The sequence below is a fragment of the Stegodyphus dumicola genome, chromosome 8 (genome assembly GCF_044657685.1).
Source record: "Stegodyphus dumicola isolate Sdum_Otavi_A_Nest chromosome 8, ASM4465768v1".
NCBI classification, from domain to species: Eukaryota; Metazoa; Arthropoda; class Arachnida; order Araneae; family Eresidae; genus Stegodyphus; species Stegodyphus dumicola.
In genome coordinates this window covers 24641766-24665340 of record NC_140775.1, presented here as the reverse complement: position 1 = coordinate 24665340, position 23575 = coordinate 24641766, and the positions used below count along the sequence as shown (strand labels likewise).

The following is a 23575-nucleotide window of genomic DNA, read 5'->3' as shown; positions in this document are numbered from 1 at the left end:
AATTTCTGAAGGGACAAATTTACAGAGTTGTGTTTCTCAGCAAGATGGAACACCATCACAATCTACTATCTGTTTTAAATTTCCATATTTTTAGCATAGACGTATGACTACAATTTAATATGCTCTGTTAATTGTATTTATCCATGCAACTGCAAAGTACTCGCGCAAAGTATGTCAATTTTGTCTGTAATGCAAATTATGCACCATTAATATGTAACTATTAAGAATGCTGCAATGTAAAGAAATGCCCGAGCATGACGTTGGTGCATTTCCATAAATGGTTAGTGCAATGGGAGCGATACCACTTTTGCCCATGGCGATGCTTTGGTGCCCACTGCATTTGTTTCTGTCTATCACCTTCTTCAATCCACAAAATACCGAAATACTGAATCAAACAAACGTATGAAAACAATCGTAATCCATATATGTTTTCACAGTATGCATCAAATTTGTAACTACCATGTAAAATTAATTATACCACCATGCATAATGTAACTTTTCATAGATATAATATACAAATGGAGTACTCAAGACATGCGAATGAGGCACTAATATAATCCTGGTTGTGGTAGCGCCCGCGGTGAAGCGTGAACCGGGCATCTTTTCCAAGCTAGGCTACTCGGGAAAGTTAGTAGGAAGGGACAGCACCTGGATCTCCCTGTTGGTAAATATCTGGTGTCCCCCTAGTCGTACCTGTACCTTTGTAAATGCAAGAAATGAAACGTACCAATGAAATGAAATGATGTGGTTTTGGTACAGTATTTTAACTAAAATAATTATAAAAATTTCTTCAGTATACTTTCAAATAATACAAGTTACATATTGTGATCAATATGTTTTGTGAAATGAATGTTTCAAATCACTCATGTCACTTTGATTCAAATATTTCTATGTTTTGTATATTTAAAAACCGGATAGTAAATGAATTACTGCCTTGTGTCCATATTTTGCTTTCTTTTTGAATAAAATTATGAAATAAAATAATTTCCTTGTTAACTGTGGGTCGAAAGCAAAGAATATGGTATTACGCAGGCGGTAATTAAAATATTTAAGTAGTTTTGTATATGTTATAAAATTGTAATATTTTAGCTATTATTGATAAACTCCTTTTTTGCATTAAAAATACCACTGTCTTCCCTGTGTTAAATATGCAATGTTTTTGGGAAAGATCTTTATTGTATATCAGTTCACATACTTATTTTCTAATGTCCATATTCAAGTAAGAGTGAAGCAATATGTTGGAATATTGTTTCTGTAAAAAAATAATAATTCAGAAAGTATTTATTCCCAAAAATGCAAACACCAGAACTGTTCAGAACATATTCAGTAAAACTCAGCATGAGCACTTTTACTTGCTTAAACAATGTTCAGTTTCTGCTACGAATAAATTATGTACCAATATTCTGTCTGTTTTCTTAGAGTTCCTGTAGAACTTTTCTGTAACTGGTTCCATAGATTCGGCAGATATCGATAGGTCTCTCTACGTTTTAGACTGCTAAATGCTATATCTTTAGATTTCTGTATCCAAACATAAACGAAAAAGGCACTTATAAGATACAATAAAACCTCGGTTCACGAATTTAATTCGTTTCTAGAAGCCGTTCGTCATTCAAAATGTTCTCAAACCTAACCCCACAGAAATTAATATAAAATGGGATTAATTCCCTCCTGGCCCATGGATGTTTCCTTTTAAAATTTACAGTAGCACTATGTTCATAATTAACTCAAAATCAACAGAAATAATTAAATCTAAGATCTCTAAAAAGTCTCTAAATCTAAAAAGCAGAAACAGAATATTAAACAGATAAAATAGATGAAAATTTAATTTACTTTTAGCTTACCTTTTCGAAAATGGGTGAAAGTCAAAAGTGGAAATTGATAAGAAAGGAAACGATGTTGGATGAGAAGATCACTTCCATAAAAACATCAGATAACCATCTTTTTGATACATCTTTTCTTAACGCAGTCAGTTGATGATGCTGTGCAATCCGTCATTTCTCTATCAGTCCTCTCGTTCGGTGATGCGTTCGTTGAGTGGGCCAGCACAATAGGACAATCATTTATGTCAATCGGTTCGCTCTACTACACGCACAGATACTATATTCACGCCAATATTACTTGATTTCATCCACCATAAGGACCGATTTTTCGAAAAGATAATCTGAAAATCTCTGTAAGCCACAATTCTTCGTCTAATAAATTCAGAAACTTCTCCGAATGACTGCTTTTTCTTTTTTTCAGTGAAGGAGATTGAAATTTCCCTGGCAAAAAAAGCCCCAGAAAACACAGATTTCCAATACTTAAAACTTGGATACTAAACATGTTCACTGAATTGCCTATGTTGGCATTTCCTAGCGTATTGAATTTACGCTTCTGTGGACTGGCCTTGTAAAAGTCCAGAGATGTGTATCTCACAAAACGGGGGTAGATAATTGCTGATGAATGTAATGTATGCAAATGTTTCGTATATTTACTATGATTTTCTTATGAGCTGCAAAACTAATCATTTGCTCGGCCTTTCAATGTCTACACATGCTGTAAATTCCATGCTTTCCTTTGTGATGTTGTATTCTGAATGGCTATCAGTACATAACACAATCTTTTTACCCCCATTGTCGCCATTTTAAATTTAAAAAGCTTCAGCGCCATCTCTTGATCAAAATTATAAATATTTGCGTTCGAAAACTTTTAGAGTTATGTTTTAGAGTTTTCTTTTACTACAAATCGCATTTCAGTAGACCAATTTAGTTTGTGTTATGGTGCTTTTATTTTTGTGTTTAAAATTTTCTGTATGTGTCTATAATAATAAAGATCTTTCTCGAACGCTCTCTGTTTCTAATGTATGCACAAACTAATCCTTTTCTGCTTGATTCACAACTAATTTTACAAAATAATGTTTGCCTACCACTTTTCTCTCTAGCACGCCAACTTACATCCATTGTACAATATGTTTATAATGTAGACTCTCTCAGTTATTAAAATAATTATACTCACAGGAAGAATTACTTGTAATTAAGTCGTTATGCTAACAATACAACATCTAACTCCTTCTGCTAGCCCATTATGAATATTTTTTTCACGTATAAATTCTGTCTGAAATCGTCTTTTTCACGTATAAAATGACTGAGAGAGTTAATGTTCATACCTTGCTTCCCTTGTCTCCTACTAACTAAATATGATCTGCGCATGCTGCTTGATGTATGTAGACTATGTCAGAGCTTCGCTGCCGCCTTCTGCCATCGCATACGCCTATGCAATGAAGGATGCCAAAGTTCACCTGGAGAAAGGACTTGTCTGTGGTCAGTTCTCCTTCCTCTCTCTTTCCTTTATGTAACTGGCATGCTTTTGTTATTTTGTCGTAGATAAATAGTGTTGTAGCAATTGTTGTTTCGCAGAAGACATCCTAATGACTTAAACGCACAAATGCATGCTATTAATAATTTTTTGAAGCTGTAATAGTAGTAAAAGTCATTAACTGATTTATTACCATTTAAGAATTAATATATTTTATTCATTCAAATGAAAGTGGCAATAAAGATATTAAATTACCACTCTGATCTAAAACTGAAAATAATTGCTTTGTAAATATCCATTCATGAGATAAATGATTGAAAATGATAAAGGCTGTTGGATAAAATTACCCATGACTATGTCTTTGAAATCCAAGTTGGTTGTAAAACGATGTTTGTTCTGGTGTTACGTCAAGGAACCGTAAAAGCGAGAGTTGCAATGGTTCATATGATATCTTTATTCCACTGATATACATGCACTGATATATGATGAACATATGGGCATTACTTCCGAGAGTATCTCAGTGGTCTCAAACTCAAATACATGCCACATGCACGATCTAAGAACAATAGACAGGACCAAAATTTCTTTTTTATTTTCTTTCTTTTTCTTACATTATGAAAACTTTTATTAACAAAATAAAAAGTATTTTAAATAAATTTTAAATTTCTCTCACTAAACATTTATCAAAACATAATAAATAATAATAATTATTATTATTATATAAATGAAAACAACTCAAATTTATATTTATTTTCTGTCTAAAATCTAAAGTTTGGTACCTGCAAGATATTTTTGCGGTAACACTTTGTAATGTAAGTATAATGAGAGCTAAATACTAAATTCTTAGATTGATATTTCCTTCAAATAATTCTAACACATTTAATTCATCATTAAATAGTTTAATTTTAAGCTAAAAATAAACAAATTATGAACACTTTCTAAGTTTTCAGAGAAACTTTTACATGTGGGATAAAAGTTTGGAGTAAATAATTACTCTTTCTCTTATTTGTTAAATTTTTCTTCGAGGCATAAATACAAATATTATGTTTGCATGTAAATAACCATAAACTGTTTTATTTCTTACTACAGCTTGATGGCGTTTCGATTCTGATAAAGTTTGTAGGCCTTGGAGAGGAATTACCATGAGTTATCTTCTTCTCGGGCTGTAGATGGTCGTCGGTCAATCGGATTATTTTCTTATCAGTTTTCAACTGTGAAGAAAAGCAGTTCACATATAAATCTATTTCCAGACAAAGTGGAAAATCCGTAAATTTTCAAATCTTCGAAAAATATTTATATCACCTTGTGAATAAATTTATTTATAGATTTCGTAGTGCGTTATTGATGTTTCTTTTTAATGATAATGAAAAGGATATGAACTCGAACTTTAAATAACTTCATATCTGAAACCTTTGCAACACCATATTTGCAACAAATGCGTAATTGAAATGCCTTCGCGGGCCACATAAAATTCGCGCCGCCAATTTGAGACCACTGAAATATATCATATTTAGTTTGGCAAGTTAGTGCCTGTAAAATAAGGTGAATATGGCACTGCACTAGTTTGCAAGACAACCACAACTTCCATTAACTTTCCCAACCTTTAGAGTTCATCGCATTTCTCAATAAGTTTTTCGACCCTATTTTTTTTGTTCATAATTCTGTATTAACGAGTTTAAAATATATTTAGATCTCAGTGTGAAACACGTACGGTAAGCATCATTTTCCTGAACCTATGTTCTTTGACAGTTGGAGATGATAATGGTATAACCGTATCACAAATTTATGTGATGGCTTGATGATTCACAGTGATGACACTATATTCCTCATTGGCTACAATGCTGTCAAAACAGTTTTTCCAGTCTTTCTCATTTAAATAGAAATAGTTGTCTTCTTCGGGAACTTCGGGGAATGTTATCATTCACAGCGATTGGCTGTTCTGTGGAGTATAGCATCTCAATGTTATTTCAAACAGAATAGTTATTATCCAACAACAGCTGCTTAAATATTTTCTTCTTCGAAGAGGAAAGTATTTAAGTCGATATTACTGAAATATCGAACATTCTCCAAGCTACAAAGTGGGCGCGCGTTCAGGTTTATTAAGATATTACTTAATTGTTACGATCACTATTTACAGAAAACCATATAAGTGTAGTTATAATAGTTTTCAACCAATAAACCTTTATAATAAGGGAACGAATGTACAATGAATATAATGTATAAATAGAAAGCAAATTAAAAGTACTCCCATTTCCTAAAATGAAGCATCGAAGCTTCTGTACGGAATTGAATCAAGTTGAGAAAGTGGAGAATTACCTTGATCTTGATATCTGTCTAAAACAATCCACGTTTTCAAACTGTAATATTTTCTTCAGATTATAATCTCAATATTATCTGATTAGATCTTCACATTGCTTACTAGTACAGGGTGGTTAAAATTACTAAGTACGAATATTTTTGTCCTGGTTTCAATTCAGCAAACAGGGTGACATATATGAGAGTGTTTGAAAAGATAAATACGAGCCACTTTTCTTTGAAATTCCATCACCCGCACTATTCTTAAGGAAGACTTCTGACGGCACCATTCTTAAGGCAGACTGCCTTTCTGTGCTTTGACATAATTAAACATTTAAGCAGGTTTCGTTAATGTACCAACGTTTCACTAAAAATGTCTGATATGCATATAATTGGAACTTTTATCGCAGAAGCTATACCTACAGAATTTCTGTTTTAGCAGCAATTTTAAATTTCTAATATACAGAAATATCTGAAAAGAAGTTAAGAAATAAATAAGAAAAATGCGGAAACAATGATGCATGACAAAATATAACTTAAAATTAGAAAACTGATATAATTAATTACGTTACAAAATTATGCCAAATAAAATAATAAAATGAGAGTGTAAAGCAGATATTATTAGAATAGAAAAGAATATCATACCAATGAATTAAAACGAATTGTTTCTAAAACGTATCCATGATTTTGAATAAGAAATCCTCTCGATGTAATGTTTATTATTTTACATAGCGTTTTAAAAATATTTAAGAAAAATTCTATATTTATTACAATTTAAAGTCTTTTGGCTATTGTGAGAAAAATTGAGCTTATACAATTATAGTTCAAATAGGTATTTATGAATAATGTTGTTTCAAAGCTGCAAAAAATATAAAAAAATAGTGAAACACACATACTTCACCAGTTACCTATGTATCATATGGCAAATAATGGTTATAAATTATTCCTTGTTAACTTAATTTCAAGACCTAATATTGTTGTATTAGTATAGCAGTTCTATTATAAATTAGAAATCAGTCCAACTGCGTAATGAGTGTTGACTAAATAATTTTAAAAAGCGAACAGTCATTCTGTACCTCGGTGCTCAGTATATGATGTTAAAAACATCTTTTCTACTTACTATAATAATAGAAATGCTCATCAAAATTTTCATTTGAATGCATCATAAATTAATATTTTAATCAAAGCACATAATTAAAGCATTTTAATTTAAGAAAAAGGTGTAAACAGTTTGTGTTAATGAATTATTCAGTCTGTTGAGCTGCTTCAATAATAATTTGAAAGATAAAAGAACCTAAGTCAGGCCATGAGAAAGTTTTTTTTTCCCCCAATAGCGGGCACTTGCCTATAACGGCAAGCCATGAGGAAGTTAAAGTAAGTACCATTGAAGTACCATTTGAAGTCTAACGAATAGCAAAAATCTCATTGATGATTATGTCTTGGTAGTATACATAACAGACACCCCCTCCAAAAAAAATGGCATCATTATACATGTTTTCTGGCATAAAAACTATCTGCCTATCCCCAAAACAATTTTACCACAAAATAAAAATAATTATTACTAATACTAAATTATTTGGTGATTCTCAGTTAATTATCATTAAACCATATATATTTTCTTCCATTGCTGTGCTGAATGCTTCAAAGAAGAGTACACGACTACTTTATCTTTAAGTACCTTTCAATAATTTAATTATACGACTACAGTTACAGTTTAAGAAATCTGTCACATCAGATAGTCTTTCTGCCTGAAACAATTTTTGTGATAGGAATTTAGAAGAGTAATCAAACCTCAAAGTTGAAATTTCATGTGGATGATGTACAAAGAGACTTCTTGGCAGTTGCTTCGAGTACTTGAAATATCTTTTACCAAATCTGCAATTTTTCATCGAGAATGTCAAATTCTGAGTCCCATAAAAACTGAATTTTTTTAGATCAAAATTAGGTATAATTTAAGGAATTAAATTAACATGTGGATAATATGAATACAAAAACTACACTGGTGTGCAAAAATTAAGGACGAGACGGTTTTTTCAATATAACTTTGTACAAAAGCTTTCCAAATCAACACATTTAATACCGTAAGATCCCCACTACGTAAGGACATGAGTAATGTAAGCAACACTTACTAAAAGAGAAATCAGAGGGATAACAAGAAGTTTTATTGAAAACGTAGCATGGAGCGCAATGCGACTGAAGGCCGAAACATCTCTGTGATGGGTGTCCAGCAAGAAACATCCGGTCTTTAATAGGGGATATGATCTCCCCTGACTGTTAGGCAGGTTTCACAGCGTCTGCCCATGCTGAGAATGAGGGTGTCAATGAGTTGTTGAGGCATTGCTGCCCATTCGTCTTGCAGGGCCAATCGAAGCTCCGGAATCGTTACTGGTGGTAAGGTACGAGCTGCCAAGCGTCTGCCTAGAAAATCCCATACATGCTCGATGGGATTGAGATCGGGAGATCGTGCCGGCCAATCCATACGTTGTTGTCCATGAAAAGGAACTGCGGACCCATAGCGCCTCTAAAAAGACGCACATATGGAAGAAGAATCTCGTTACAATAACGGGTCCCGTTGACTGAACCTGCGTCGAAGATGTGAAGGTCTGTACGACTACCAAGCATGATGCCTCCCCAAACGAGAACACCGCCATCTCCATACCTGTCCCTTTCAATGATGTTCGAGGGATGATTGCGGCTTCCCCGCTCTCTCCAGATGAGTATGCGGTGAGAATCGCTACTCAGACTGAATCTGCTCTCATCTGTAAAGAGTACTCGTCCCCATTCATTGTCTCTCCAATTCCGGTGTTCCCGGCACCACAGAGAACGCCTTCTCCGATGGGCAGGCGTTAGAGGTACACACCGTACAGGGCGTCGTGCAAACAGACCACCACCGTGCAGTCTTCTGGCCACGGTAAAACGCGATATCGGTCGTCCAGTCGCCTGTGTCGTGTGTCTAGCGATTTCTCCCGCTGTCTGCCGCCTGTTTCTTCTGGCCTGTAAGGCAATATACCGGTCATCTGCGCGTGTGGTTCCTCGTGGACGACCACTACTAAACCCCCGGATAGCTGTTCCTGTAGTTTGAAATTGTCTCCAAAGTCGTGAAACGATGCTGTGAGCAATTCCGAACTCTGCAGCCACACTTGTCACACTGCGGTCTTCCTCCAACTTCCCAATGATTCGACCTCGGGTAAAAGCATCCAGATGTTGTCTAACAGATTGATTATTTGCCATTTCTCGCTGAGGCAGCAACTCGGTGTGATTTTAACTGCTATACGGCGTGCAATCTCTTTGCCAGAAATACTGATCTTACACCGACAACATGCTTTATACTACTCAGACACTCCCCCATTACGTCTACCTGCATATCTGCGCATGTGCTACCGTACATCACTTTACTTAATCTCCTGATTGGTCTTTCTGTCCGCTCTGCCTCTTCGTTCAGCTGATATGCAAATTTTTCGACTTCGTCCTTAATTTTTGCACACCAGTGTATATTGTTCCAGACTATTAGATTTATCAATTGTAAAACCACAGCTGAGTTTTGCTTTAACAAGTATTCTTTGAATGGAAGTCTGAAACCTCGGAACTTGTTTACTCCTGTTTTTCTGCAAAATATATATATATATATTCCATTAAATTTCATGTATTTTTCAAAAAATACATTACCATACTTATCGTTATTATTTTTACCTTACCATAACTATCGTAGTGAAGCCTTATCTTGTTTGATTTATTTCTTATATTGAATCGTGGAAATTATTGATTCAGTTATTCTAAAGGCTCTACAATCTATAAATATGGTGTCCTGTTACAATCTATCATTTTTGGGATACTCACTTCAATGTGATTTCTTTCCCGCAAACCATGACTCATAACCATTGCAATAACTGTTGCGGTCTCTAATTTATTAAAATCTCTTTATCCTCTCTATGCGGTGACGACGACGCACGATGTGATCACAAAGGAGAGGGCCCACCAGCGGCCGAGCGGTAAAGTCGCTGAACACTGGTAGTTCGATTCGAGGTTCGAATCCCGCGAACGGGCTGGCTGCATGGGTGTTTTCTTGGTTTTCCCCATGTGTAACGTGCACACGAGCCAGTTTCCCTTAGAAAATCCTCCACGAAGGCATCCCTCCCCTTAGGCAGATAGCCCTAGTGTGCTTTGCCATAATTTAATACACCACCACCACCACCACAAACGAGAGGAGATCGCTGTGACCTTGAAGTGCCTATTTTAAAGTAATAGACTGTAATAATTTTCGCTTTATGTGTGGCAGCCATTGTATAAAAAATATATCTGTATCGGTGTTAATATTTACTAAATAAAGTAGTGTATGTGATAATATAATAACAAAATAATAAAAATGGATTGTGTATTATTATTGATTTCTTTATTTATTGTAAATGTGATAGTGTTTTGTGAGCCAAAAATAATAAAATATGTTTTTGCCTTTCCCCCCTCAATAGCTCCACTTAGTGCTCTCACACCGTTGTCCACTTCACCTGCCCAACCAACTGAAAAGGAACTTCACCCTGTCATCGACTGTGTCGTGACACCCTGGTCCGCATGGAGTGAATGTTCTCATACCTGCGGCAATGGACGAAAAGAAAGACGGCGCATGATCAAACTGAATCCTGAAAATGGAGGGAAACCCTGTCCTGGAAAATTGGTGCAAAGAAGAAAATGCAAGGAAAATCTACCTTGCCGTAAGTCTAGTTTGATGTTATTGTAGCATGCATATTTTATATGTATTTTGCATACATTTAAATTCTGGATCCGTATACTAATAAAAGACTGGATTTTGTGACTTCAACATTCCTAATGTAACATTGCGAGAAGAAAACTTTTTGCAAAACTTCGTCTTGCAAGCTTAAGAGTTAGGTTAGTTAAGCAAATTGGAGTTTAAGCTTATAAGTGTACAATTCAAGGAGGCTCTTGCTTTATTTACGAAAAATACAGAATATCGTCGCATTGCTTATAACAGTAACTTCTTAAACTTTTTTCAATAGAAACCCCTTTTTATCACTGAGATTTTTTTCACAACCCCAGGACCCCCATAATATTTACGAAAATTTTGTGGGAACCCATAAGCATTGCGCAAATCCGACACACCCGTACTGTCAACTTTTTCACTTGTACTGTAATATACTATTGCAGTTTTAGGTCATTCACTTTAATTTCTGATTTTAACACATAGAACAATGTGAAAATTTTAAATAAATAAGTAACAAATGAAATGACAGCGTCACGTGCACAAGGAAAATGTACGTTTATATTATAAAAAGAATGCTAAGAGAATTTTAAACTCTTAGCGAATTTTATAAATTATAAATCTCTTCCTTACTGAATTGAATAAAATTTGAGAAAAATCCAAAAATAAATAGTTTTCTCTTTATTAACTTTACATTCAAAGCCATTATACTTACTTACCATATGTCAGTCTAAGGCAATGAAAGTGCATAGTTTCATTCATAAATTTCGCAAGGAACAGTAATCTAATTTAACTGAGGTAAATAGAAACGTGCTTCGTATGTCCTCCATCTCTTGGAAAATCTATTGTATATATTGAATTACCTTATATATTATTCCATCCGAAATAAAATCTCGTGACAGCCCACGAAACCGCATCTTGCGCAGATTCTAACTGAATTAAAGTCACAAAGCTTGTTAGAGAGAATGCCGAGGAGATAATTATTTTAAGTGACACCGGGCTTTTGTAATGTCTTTCTGTCTTGTTAAAAGGACGAAATACAGAACACGTGACACACGCTGGATGTAAATTAAGGCATTCATAAAGATATTTTCGCATATGTAGCGCTAGTTAATTAAGTTAAAAGATGCATTTCTGTACAGAATAAAGGTGCGGGGGACATACCTCCCCCCTTAAACTGGGAGTATCAAAGGATGCGTAAAACTTCCTGCGTTAGATAGTTTACAGTCATGAATCTTGCATCATAACCAGCTTGCAGTCTATATTCAGTGTGATCTCACAAAGAAGAAAATCATGCAAGGAAGTAGCACTGATGCGTCGAATGGAATGTGCATGATACATTTTAATCGGTTTAAGAATTTCAAGGTTAAGAAATTTTGGTTATTTACATAGTAAATTAAGTTTGAAATTTGATGTGTAAGAAGTTTCATTTGTTTAGATAAATTTTGACATTAATTTCATTCAATGTTCAGTAAGAATTCCAAATTCGAAATCTACGGTTAAGAAATTTTAGCATGTTACTGAATTACCGTATGTACGGTAATTCGGTAACATGCTAAAACTGAATTACCGTATGTACGGTAATTCAATTTTACCGTACATACGGTAATTCAGTTTGCTTACTGAATGCTTACTGAATTACCGTATGTACTGTAATTCAGTAATTGTCCTTGTTAGGATGCCTCACCAGCGGCCGGGAGTTAAAAGCGTTGAACACTGGTACAGGTACACTGCGGAAAAAAAAAAAACTGGACAGTTGTATATCTCTCGTTCTACTGGGCCGATTGACGGAATTCAACCTGCGTTTTTCATGTCTCGAAAGCGCGACTTAGGATATGTATTAGATTTATATATAGCATTGCTCTAATACAGGTATTCTGACAAAAAATTGGAATATTTCTGAAATTACATACCAAGTTTTTCCATATTTCTATTCTACCACTCAAATTACGCCTAACTGTCAAGTTTTGTAAAAATAGCACGAGTAATTTTTAAAAAATTAGCTCTCAAAATTTTAGCTCCTTAATGTTAATTGAGCTTGGTATATATTTATTAATCTCTCTTTTTTATTAAACTTATTTGAGTTTTCTTTTCACATTTCAAAATTCAGGTTCACTCCAAATATAATTCACCCATTTTTTATGATTTATTTTTAAAATTGTATTTTTCAATAATTTTTATAAATTTTTCAAAAAAACATTTTGAATTATAATCTATAAATTTTTAACATCATCTTAAAGTAGACATATTTCTAAGCATACCTGTAAAAAATTACAATTTTTTATTCAAAACTTCTGAAGATATACGTAAATTTATATATTGGCGCGCTTTGAAATTTGGCATATTTGTTGAAAGCGATAAAACATCACATGTGGATTAAACACTTTGCTAAAATTATTTGGAAGTAGAAACGAAAACACTTTGCTAAAATTATTTAAAAGTAGAAAAAAAAAAACACTTTGCTAAAATTATTTGGAAGTAGAAACCAGGTGACTTTTTCCCCACTCATACGCAATCTAAAAAGATAAGAACGATGTGACTTTTTCCCCTCTCCGGCATAATGGAAGCGAAATGAAAATTGATTGCCATATATTAAAAAGTTCGCCAAGTGAATTATTATTCACTAAGATTATAAAAAAAATTAAAGAAAAAAAAATTCTCCAAGATAAATTTTTGAATTTCATTGTAAATTTCGCACCAAATTTTACAAAATTTAATATCTGGGCCTAATTTGAGTCTAAGAATCGAAATGTGGAAAGCAAATTTGTATGTTATTTCAGAAAAAGTCCGATTTTGTGTCAAAATATCTATGTTAGAACAATGCTATATATAAATGTAATATTTATCCTAAGTCACGCTTTCGAGGCATGAAAACCGAAATTTGAATTTTGTCAATCGGCTCAGTGAGAACGGGAGATATAGAACTGTCACCCTCCCTTTTTTCCCCGCAGTGTAAAGTAGCAGCTAGGCTAGTACCTCTGTAGTATCATACGTTGTTGAGGTATTGTTACACAGCTAACTATTAAGCTTCCGCCCCAGTTTGGAATTCCGAGATTACTCGCTTCTCCGAGAAATGTTGCGGATTTTATTAGCTCTTTAAAAACTAAAAAAGCTGCTGGATGTGATGCCATTTCTTCCAAAGCACTCAAGCATCTTCTAATTAATGCAATTACGTGCTTAACTAAATTAACTCAGTTATCAAGCTCTCTTACTTCCCCAAAGCATGGAAATATGCAGTTGTTGTCTTCCCTAAGCCTCATCAAAGTTCTACTTTATAAAGTACATCAAAGTACTACTACTATCCTCAAAATTATCGGTCTATCAGTTTACTTTGTCATATTTCTAAAATTGCTGAAAAAATTATTCTGTTTTATATTAATCGAATCATGCCTCCTAGCTCTTATACTCCTGATGAACAATTTGGATTCAGACATTTGCACAGCACCAATCATCAACTTCTCCACGTTATCAATTACATTACTGATGAATTCAATTGCAAATTTCCTACCGGCTCAATTTTCTTAGATATTGCCAAAGCCTTTGACAGATTGTGGCACCAAGGACTTATATTCAAACTAATTCAGCTCAATTTTCCGAACCACTTTATTCGACTTACTGCCTTCTACCTCAGAAATCGCACTTTCGCTGTCAAAATTGGAAACACCCTCTCAACTAAAAGAAATATTACTGCAGGTGTCTCTCAAGGCTCCGTTCTCTCTCCTTTTCTTTACAGTATTTATGCTCAAGGCATTCCAAAAGAATCTCATATTACTACTGCCTTATTTGCCGACGATACCGCTATCCTAACTCAAGCTTCGACCATCAATACTGTACAAATTTTTCTACAAAACTATTTGGAGCTTCTTGAAAACTGGATGACGCTGTGGAGAATTGCCGTTAACACTGACAAAACCAAAGCCATTATTTTCAGAAAAGGACAAACAAACTTCCTTCCGCCTAATCCCATTTTCTTTGACGACGATATTCAGTGGACGGATCAAGTGAAGTATCTAGGAATCACAACAAAAACTCACTTTTCGGCAACATTTACACAAAACTGTCAGGAAATTCAATATTTCAATAGCTACTATGCGTCCTCTCTTCGGCAGACATATCAATCTGACTATCAACAATAAACTTGTTTTATACAAGTCCATCCTTAGACCTACTTTACTTTACGCCAATCCGGTATGGGGTCACGCCGCTAAAACACGCATGAAAAAGATTTAAGTTATTCAAAATAGAACCCTTCGTGAAATTATTAATGCACCATGGTTCATCCCAAGTTCATATATTCACAGAGATCTTCAAATTGATACTAAACAAAATTATATCCAAAAAATTTGCAACAATTTTTTTTCTTTTCTGTACTATTACATCCAAACAACTGTATCAGCTCTTTGCGATGCTCACCTTTTCCTAGAGAAAAACACAAATATCCTTCGGATATTCTTACCTAACATTTTGTTAATTATTTGAAGTGCTTACTACCTTACTGTTCCAACTTTTTTTCACATTACTTGTCTATTTTCATTCATTACATCTTTCTTCGCCGACTGATGGCGGCTAAGTTGAAATATCCCATTCTACCATCTCGATTCTTCTTATCATCCTTTTGTTGTTCCAGACGTTTTTTTATCTGATGCAGAGTAAAAGCGTGCTCTCGCGCACTAACATTCTCTTTCCATTCGACAGAAGTCAAGAGATAAAAGTTATCTGAGAGCTATTTGGAGCTCAAATGCCATCTTATGTAGAAAAATTAAGCATCTAGCATTACCGCAACTGAAAATACTGAATACTAATAAACTGAAAATACTAAATACTGAATTTAAGTATACATACATACTCTATACTGATTTTATACTTTTAACTTCCATACTTTGGTGGGTATTCTGAGGTTCAGCAGGAGATAAATTTCCCGGTCTTACCATATCCTGAGAGAGAGTCCCGTAGTCGGAGTGCTCGAGAAGGGTCGTGGTCGGAGTGCCTACCAGTTCAAAGTATTTGTATAATTTTACCTATTGTTTTGAATTAGAATTATAGCATGTACAAATACGTAATAACGGAACCTTATGTTTAAAATTATGAAAAATTAGCGAAGAAATATCTTTTTTCTTTCTCTTAGTTCATGATTTTTGTAACATAATTTAAAAAATTACAATTATCCAGTGCGAAGGTCTCTAAATAATTCAGCCCGCCAAAGAATTTTAACTAATTTTATAAAATTTTTATAAGCAAGGTAACATACACATTAACTACTTTAAATAACAGCCAATCTATCGATACAGTGATTGTCCTGCACGTTCTACCCTATTATAAACATTATACAACCGTTTCTAAATTTACAATGAGTAAAATATAGTAACATTCTATTAAAAAGTTTGTACTTTTTCCGAGAATTTCCGAGAAAGTGGAAGTACTTTTTCCGAGAATTTCACCGTGTCATCTTTTATTTACTTACATAGCAGTATGCTAGGTTTGTTCACAGAAATTTTCAGCGGCGATTCTGCTTAAATATTAATTTGTGTTTTGTATGTGTTGCAATTTATTTTAATTTGGAGATTTTTTTTTCAAAATTTGCCCGAAATATGAAAAATTTATGTGGAAAAGTTTGCACCTGATTAAAATGTTAACAAAATGCGTTGATAAATTCTTACTACGGGGAGATAAATCTAATTAAAGGTAAAGTTGCATTACAAACCGAAGAAAATGTCTGATATTCTTGGACAAGAATATTTTTGCAAATGTTTAAACAGTTTTGAGAAATGTATATTAAGTGAAACTGTATTAAAGTCTAAAAAAACAAATAAATCTCCTCGTGTTATCAGACCGGTATAGATCCACTTAGCAAAAATCTCTGCCTTGCATAAAAATATGTGTATGGTATTTAGCATAATTACATCGCCATGTTATCATGAACTAACTAGGTATTGGCCTTCGAGCCTTCGTGAAAGAGCCAATACTGCTCGCGGGCTAAAATGTTTGGAGACCTCTAATCCAGTGTAATCGAAGAGATAAGTTAACTCCGTCTCTGCCGGGTTAAGTGCCGCCATCTGTTGACAGAAAGGGAAGTCATTCGTGCAGTGTTTTAATGAAATAATTTGAGACAGAAATAATAATTTCAGCTTCATGCGATTAAATCTGCATATTTAACGCGAGACTCCTGGAACTAAGATGGTGACTATTTAAATAAAGTTTGCAACCAAAAAGGTAGGTAAGCCCTTAAAAAAGAGTTAAAGTTATTCTCAAGAAAGTAAGGTGTTACTTGCTCGAAATGCACATTAAGCCGGTTATTTATAATACTATCTGTGCAAAGTGCTGTTAAGCATAACAGTCTTATGGCACAATTGCAAATAATATTAGCTTAAAATTAATGAAAGAATATTTCGATTTGTTAGCATTATGAAATCAGTACAGTTCTTTATCTGATGTTAAAGAAGAAATATAAATACGTGCATGCCATATAAATAAAATATATACAAGCCACAAAAAGGAGTATTTAAAAATTATTACCAGAAGTGGGATTCGAACCCACGCCCACATTCGTGGACCAGAATTCTCTTTCGACTTGTTTACAAGCAAGGAGAAACCTTGAGTCTGGCGCCTTAGACCGCTCCGCCATCCTGACATGTTTATAACTTTGCTAAAACGATATTTAAGTACTCATCAGTTTACGGACATTTTTCTTTTTCACGAGTAGAAATGAGTACCGTAACCATCATTGTAATTTCTGTAAAGATCTGATTTTCCATTGAAATAATTAGTATCCATCTTGTACCCTAAATCAGCAAAGAAGCGGAAGTCAAATTAGATGTGTTTTCGATGGTAGTCTTTCTAATGCTCCTTTCTCCTTGTGTTCCATTTTTGTCCATGGATCAATAGTCGGAATAGCTGTCTGTCAGTTAACTAGTACCAAACATGAATGAAATTCAATTTTTTCTCTAAATACTTAAAAAGCAATATCTAAGCAATATTTGAACAAAATAAAATAAAATTGAATTGCATAAAAAGATTTCTCGTTTCCATATAGTGCCCAATATTTATTGCTGCCATATTCAGCAACTATTGTAAGATTTCTGATGCTGATATACATATCCGTTATCGTCAAATAGAGGTAATTTGCTCTGCGATATCAATAGAGCAGCTTACCTAATGGTGTAACAACTTATCAGCCATTTAAGCCTAGCTGGTCGATTTATCTACGCTGCTTGTCATTAATTAAGGAAAAATCACAAAAATGACGTGTACTCAAGAAGTTACATGTAGAATATAATGAAACTTACCCACAGTATACAACACATAGTGAGGTATAAAATAACATGAAAAGAAATTACCAGACAATTATGGTGTTATAGAAACTAGCATATGTATAATAGGAACAAATCGGATGTGTCAGTTTGGTATAAGAAAATTACCTTCAGAATGGACTATGATCTCCCATAGAAGCAATGCAACATATACAGCAATGTGCGATGCTAATAATTATGCAGTCTCTCAGTTCTGTAGGAAGTGAGAGCCATTGCTCTTGCAAAGTAGTTGCAAGTGTGAGAAGGGTCTGAAGAGGAGGATTTAGAGTAGCTATACGCATCCCAAACATGCTGGATGGGATTCAGGTCCGGTGATCGAGATGGCCATTCCATGCGCTGAATTATGTGCTGCTGAAGATAACCATCCACGTGAGCCCTCTGCTGTCTAACGTTGTCGTCCTGTGGCAGGAAATTATCACGTATTGCCCCGGCATAAAAGCGAACATAAGCATCAAGGATGTCATTTCCATAGCATTCATGGTTCCACGTGGAAAGTGTGTCCACCCAAAGAGAGTGAACCACCTCAATCACAAACGCTGTCTCCTTCGTATGCATCTCTTTCACGGATGTTTGATGGATGATAACGAGTTCCAGATTCTCTTCAAATTAAATAACGCCTATTAATTTTTTGGAGGCTAAACCTGGACTCATCCCTATAGAGAACAGCTTTACGTTACTGTCGAGTTTACATGCTGACGTGCCAACCTCAAACGTGTTTCGGCGTAACGTGACGTGAGCGGCACAAAAATGGCTGGTCGCCTCGTGTAGAGACCTCCTTCATGGAGCCTTCTAAGCACGGTTGACTTTGACACCAACCATCCAGTAACTGCAGCAAGGGAGGATCTGAGTTGAGTCGGAGTTGAGATTCCATTCCTTCGTGCGTATAACAACAAATATCGGTCACCAGGCTCATCGTAGCGGTTGCTTATCTTTGGTTGAACCTCCTGGATGCCGAATCTGTGATTAAAAATTGTTTCCAAAGCCTATGAACCACAGAAAGCCTCTCATTTATTCATCTGGCCTCTTCTGTCTGACTTTGTCCTACCTCTAGTCTCCCAATCCATCGCAGTTCTTCGTAAAATTGAGCCTTCTTACTAATTGGCTATACCAGATGTCTTATATCAGTATAATCCAGGCTATTAGAATTTCTCATTGCTAAGCTTGTACACTGTACAAACACTTAAGCGTATATTAATTTCTGCGGATTTAATTTGTCTACGCATATGAGTTACCCGTCGTAGGCCGCAAAATGTTACTTATATGCGTAGGCCTTCTTAGATGATTTTCCAACTCAAAATGGCTCCCATTCATGTTGCACATGTTTAAAACCACGAAGCCGCCCATTCGCCTGGAATAGAAGCCAAGTTGAACTACCAGCGTTCAGCAACTTTACCCGGCCGCTGATAGGTTGAGGTTAAAATGAAACAAAGGGGCTATTGAACCATTTCGCAGCGAATTATTTGCAAATTTGTCTACGTAAAGCAGGCATCTCAATTGTCTAGGCTGACGCTAAGTAAATAAATATTTGTTGCATATTTATGCTTTTTAATCATTCTTATAGAGATATCAAAATCCCTTCCTAAAGGGAATCATGCTTACTAAATATGCATGTCTCTGCATTAAGAGCATGATTGACGCAATACTTGAAAATATTATTGTTATCAATATCAAATCTAAATAATTCATACAATTATTTTAACGTATAATATCAGGTTAGAATAAAATAATGTATTTTTCTGTTTCTGAAAAATATCCACCTGCAGTTATTAGCCTTAATACAAGATCTCGGTATGCTACACCAGTGCTTAATTAAGTATATAAGTTTTTATCTTTAAGTTGGCTTTATTTGGGTCTATTGGTCTTGAAAATATAACACGTTCATAATTGAAACTGTAATAGTATGTATTATCGAAACAGGCCACAGAGTTTTTAAAATAAACAAAGCTATATTTAGATTAACGCTAACTTAAAGTAAAAGCGTCTGTATATTTCAACAGACAATACGGCATGTGTCTGTTTTTTTTCACCGAACAATATTATAATTTTTGAAAACAAGAATACTGCTCCTTGAAGAAGACAGACTCCTTGAAGACCCAGATAGTTTCCTAAAATGTTTTAGGCCTGCACCTTTAAATTACAGAGTTTAAGACTGGTATATTCCAAAATGAGATAATGATGCATTTTCGACACTTAAAACATTTGAAGAAACTCGAAATCACTATAAAGATTGAAATCATAAAACTGTCTGACCATACTACTTCTTATATAAAATGTAGCTTCGAAAGTGGCTCCAAAATCTAACAGATCATTGGCGTATATATTAAAATACACTCATGTCCATAAATTAAGGATAATGCAAAAGCAGGCAAAGGAAGAGTTAAAAGCAAAACAAATTTGACTTATTTGTAAAGCTTATTTATTAAACAAAAGGTAAAGAGCAAAAAAAGATGCTATATGTTTGATATTATTAAAAAAATTAGCGATTTTTTCTCCCTCGAGCAAATTACAAAAAAAAAACCTATTTACAAAAAACCAATATTACATGGTTGGTATGACTGTTAATACATTGTATGTCTCCCAGACGATGCAATACAGTCCGTACAACGCCTAAGCATGCTGAGTATCAAATTATCACTGCGGGATAGTACACCACTCAAAATGCAATGCTCTTCGAAGTTCCGGTAGACATGTAGGAGGAGGTTGACGGGCTGCAACTCGTCGGCCAAGCATGTCCCACACGTGCTCTACTGGATTCAAGTCCGGTGAGAATGCTGGCCAGTCCATACGGGTGATATCCTCCGATTGAAGGCATTCCCTTACGATGTTTGCACGGTGAGGACGGGCGTTGTCATCCATAAACACAAATTGTGCGCCCATGGCGCCTCGAAACAAACGTACATGTTGTTCCAGAATGACGTCCCGATAGATTTGGCTTGTCATGGTTCCAATTTGAACATGCAGGTCAGTTCTGGAACCCAGAATAATTCCACCCCAAACGAGCACTCCTGCACCACCGTAACGGTGTCGTTCAATGATGTTTTCTTAGTGATAACGGGTACCTGGAGCTCTCCATATGAAAGTCCGGCGAGAATTGCCCAGAGTCAGACTGCAAGCTAAACCTGGACTCGTCGGAAAACATAACACAAGCCCACTGTTGCGGTGTCCACAACGCATGCTCTCTATTCCAGGCTAACCGCAGGCGACAGTGAGTTGCAGTAAGTGGAACGCATCTGACAGGTCTACGAGCATATAGACCAATCTGCCCTAAGCGTCTGTACACGGCCTGCCTTGAAATTGTCGTACCAGTGTCTGAAGAGAGCTGACGAGACAGGTCTGAGGCTGTGCTCCGCCTGTTTCTTTTGGCAGTAACTGCCAAATACCGGTCCTCATTCGGCGTTGTAACTCTGGGGCGACCTGTGCTGTAACGTCTACTCACCATCATCTTGGAATCGTTGCCAAAGCTTGGAGATGAAACTCTGGGCCATTCCAAGTTCGTCTGATACTTCCAGTTGGGTACGCCCACATTCCAGACGGCCGATAATTCTACCACGTAAAAAATCATCCAAATGCGTCCTTTGTGTCATAACTATTCGGTTATTGCACTGAAATGCTTATAAAGCGCCTGCGAACAATTTTACTTCTTTTCATGTATTCCTTATATATCACTCTCTTACACTCTCGTCATTGTGTCGTACCATCGGTGTCATCTGGTTACTTCCCGAAATTTGCATATGATTCTTGAAGATGTGTGTAGTGATTTTACAGGTGATACATTTATTTTAGAGTTCAATTTCCGCGTGACTCCGAATTATCCTTAATTTATGGACATGAGTGTATATCTGCCCTAGTGATCCCATAACAGCTGCGAAAGACAAGACAAATATCTTGTGCGCGTCATTACTATGAATCGGTAAAGGTTATCACCAAAATTCTGCCTTAAGAACAGGGTGCCTTAAGCACCACAACTAGCAATCTGTGAATGTATGTTTTGATATTGTCATCTGCAACACTGTTTCAACTTACCTTGACTATACAACACAGCAGTCTATGGCCACACCTGAGCGTAGAACATCAGTAATACCAGCAGAACTGTTGCGGGAACCCTTTAACAGTTTGCAACAGTTCTTCCTGTCCCCGTAAATCTCCTCACTCTTTACCATTTCCTCTCTTAAGTTTTTCATATTCATATCCGATTTTTTCCATTCCACTGCATGCCTTCTGATCTCTTTGTTTTCTTGCAATTTTTGTCCATCAACGGTGAGTATACAGAACTTCTGAATATTCATTGTGCGAGCCATCTCGAATCCTGACGAACTGCTGGCAAAATTGATATTTCTGCAATTATTTCCACACAGGATGCAAAGATAGGACTGTTTTCCCACACAAAATCCTCTACAATGGTCTCTTAGACAAAAGCCCTCGTGTGTTTTTCCGTATTTAAATAAATAAACAAGCAAATCATTTCCTAAAGATTTATGACAGTAGTCATTAATATGCTTTTAAATTAATTAACTCTCTATATGCTTCATACTGTACCCCTCTGCCTCACTCTATAATGAACTGTTGCAAAACGCCCAGCTGCAGCACGATAGCTTCCTCACAAAGCGGGGTTAGGGTTGCCAGAAAGTGGCAGGGAAATGCAGTGTTGCCAGATTTTGTGCGAAATCGTCCATTTTCGCAATGTCTGGTGACAAAATTGGCGATATGCCATAGACTGAGCGATAACATTCTAGAACGCGATCTTGGCGATTTTCCCGAGAGCATGCTCGAAGGTAGGTTTAAAGCTATACATACCCTGCCTGTACGCGAAATAGAAGTATCTTGAATAGTGTAGTAGTGTGACATGGCTTCAGTGATTAGCTTGAGAGCGGTCGACCGAGTCGGTTACCTTGAAGCTGTCTTCACCGTTACAGATTAATAGCTTGGAGGCTGTAGTTGTTTCAGCGTGCTTGTCGTAATTTTTCGACGACTGTAACGTGTCTTTCGAGCTGTCCTGTGTAATAGTACTTACTTGGGAATAAATTGCGTTTTGATTCTTCATCAAGTGTTATCATCAATTACTCCAAATCCATGAACCAGTAGAACGCAACAGAACTAATGTCGGATATTATGTTTGTTGAGTAATACAAGTTTTCACTTTTGAAATTTGGTTTAGAAAAAGTGAATTATCATTTTCGGCAATTTGCACGCAATATATTTTTTATTTGTGAGAGGTAAAGGAAATTCAGTAATCTTTAAGCATTTTTTTTAGTTTCTCGAGAGTGGGAAGAAAGCATGAAGTAACCTCTATTCAAATCCATCACTGGAAATGTGATGTTCAATATGATCAAAATCTGTTTTTGATAGAAAGCTTATTTTACTTATTTAATTATTTGGAAGCAATGTGTTTTGTTAGCAAGTTATACTGAACTGCACGATTCATTTTCCAAGCATCATATATAAGCGCATATATGCAAACGTTTCAGCAGTCAATTTCGGACTGAATCGTTTTGAATATAAGCTGTCTTATAATTAACGGTGATCCTTTAAAATAAACCACAAAATGCGAAAGAAAGTTGGGACAAAGTTTCAAAGGAAAATATCTGCGCATAAATTTAAAACCAACTTTTAATACATTATTCATAAGTGATACCTCAAATGTTTAAAAACTGAATGCATAAAAAGGGCAGAAGTTGAATAATGAATGTGCTTATATTACCAGAGTAAACTAGTTCTATATTCTAAAGTTTTTTTAAAAAACTTTGAATATTTTGTTTGCTTTGATCATGGAGATGTTTGAAGTTTAAAATATTTCTTATTTAGTAAAAAAATCAATCTATACAAAGTAACTTTTTCAAAGAAAGGATGGGGCGGAAGAATACTCTTGTACTAAGATAGGTAATTTTAGTGAAATCACATGTAAAATTGTTATAATTTTTTTGTGTAATGTAGCGTGAGACAAATTTTAAGAGAAAGCTATGCCGGTAAA

At 35.3% G+C, this 23575-nt stretch overlaps 1 protein-coding gene across 12 annotated transcripts in view; it reads left to right on the top strand.

Annotated features, from left to right (window-relative positions):
* Window positions 1-23575, top strand: part of LOC118186920 (spondin-1-like) — a 407672-nt gene that overhangs the window by 361528 nt on the left and 22569 nt on the right. For 11 of the 12 annotated variants that reach the window (XM_085821675.1, XM_085821673.1, XM_085821683.1 and 8 more), the window contains 2 exons: window positions 3207-3299; window positions 10056-10295. In XM_085821675.1, the coding sequence (XP_085677801.1) occupies window positions 3207-3299; window positions 10056-10295 (333 nt within the window). The remainder of the gene's footprint in view (window positions 1-3206; window positions 3300-10055; window positions 10296-23575) is intronic. The other variant, XM_085821678.1, reaches the window with a different exon arrangement.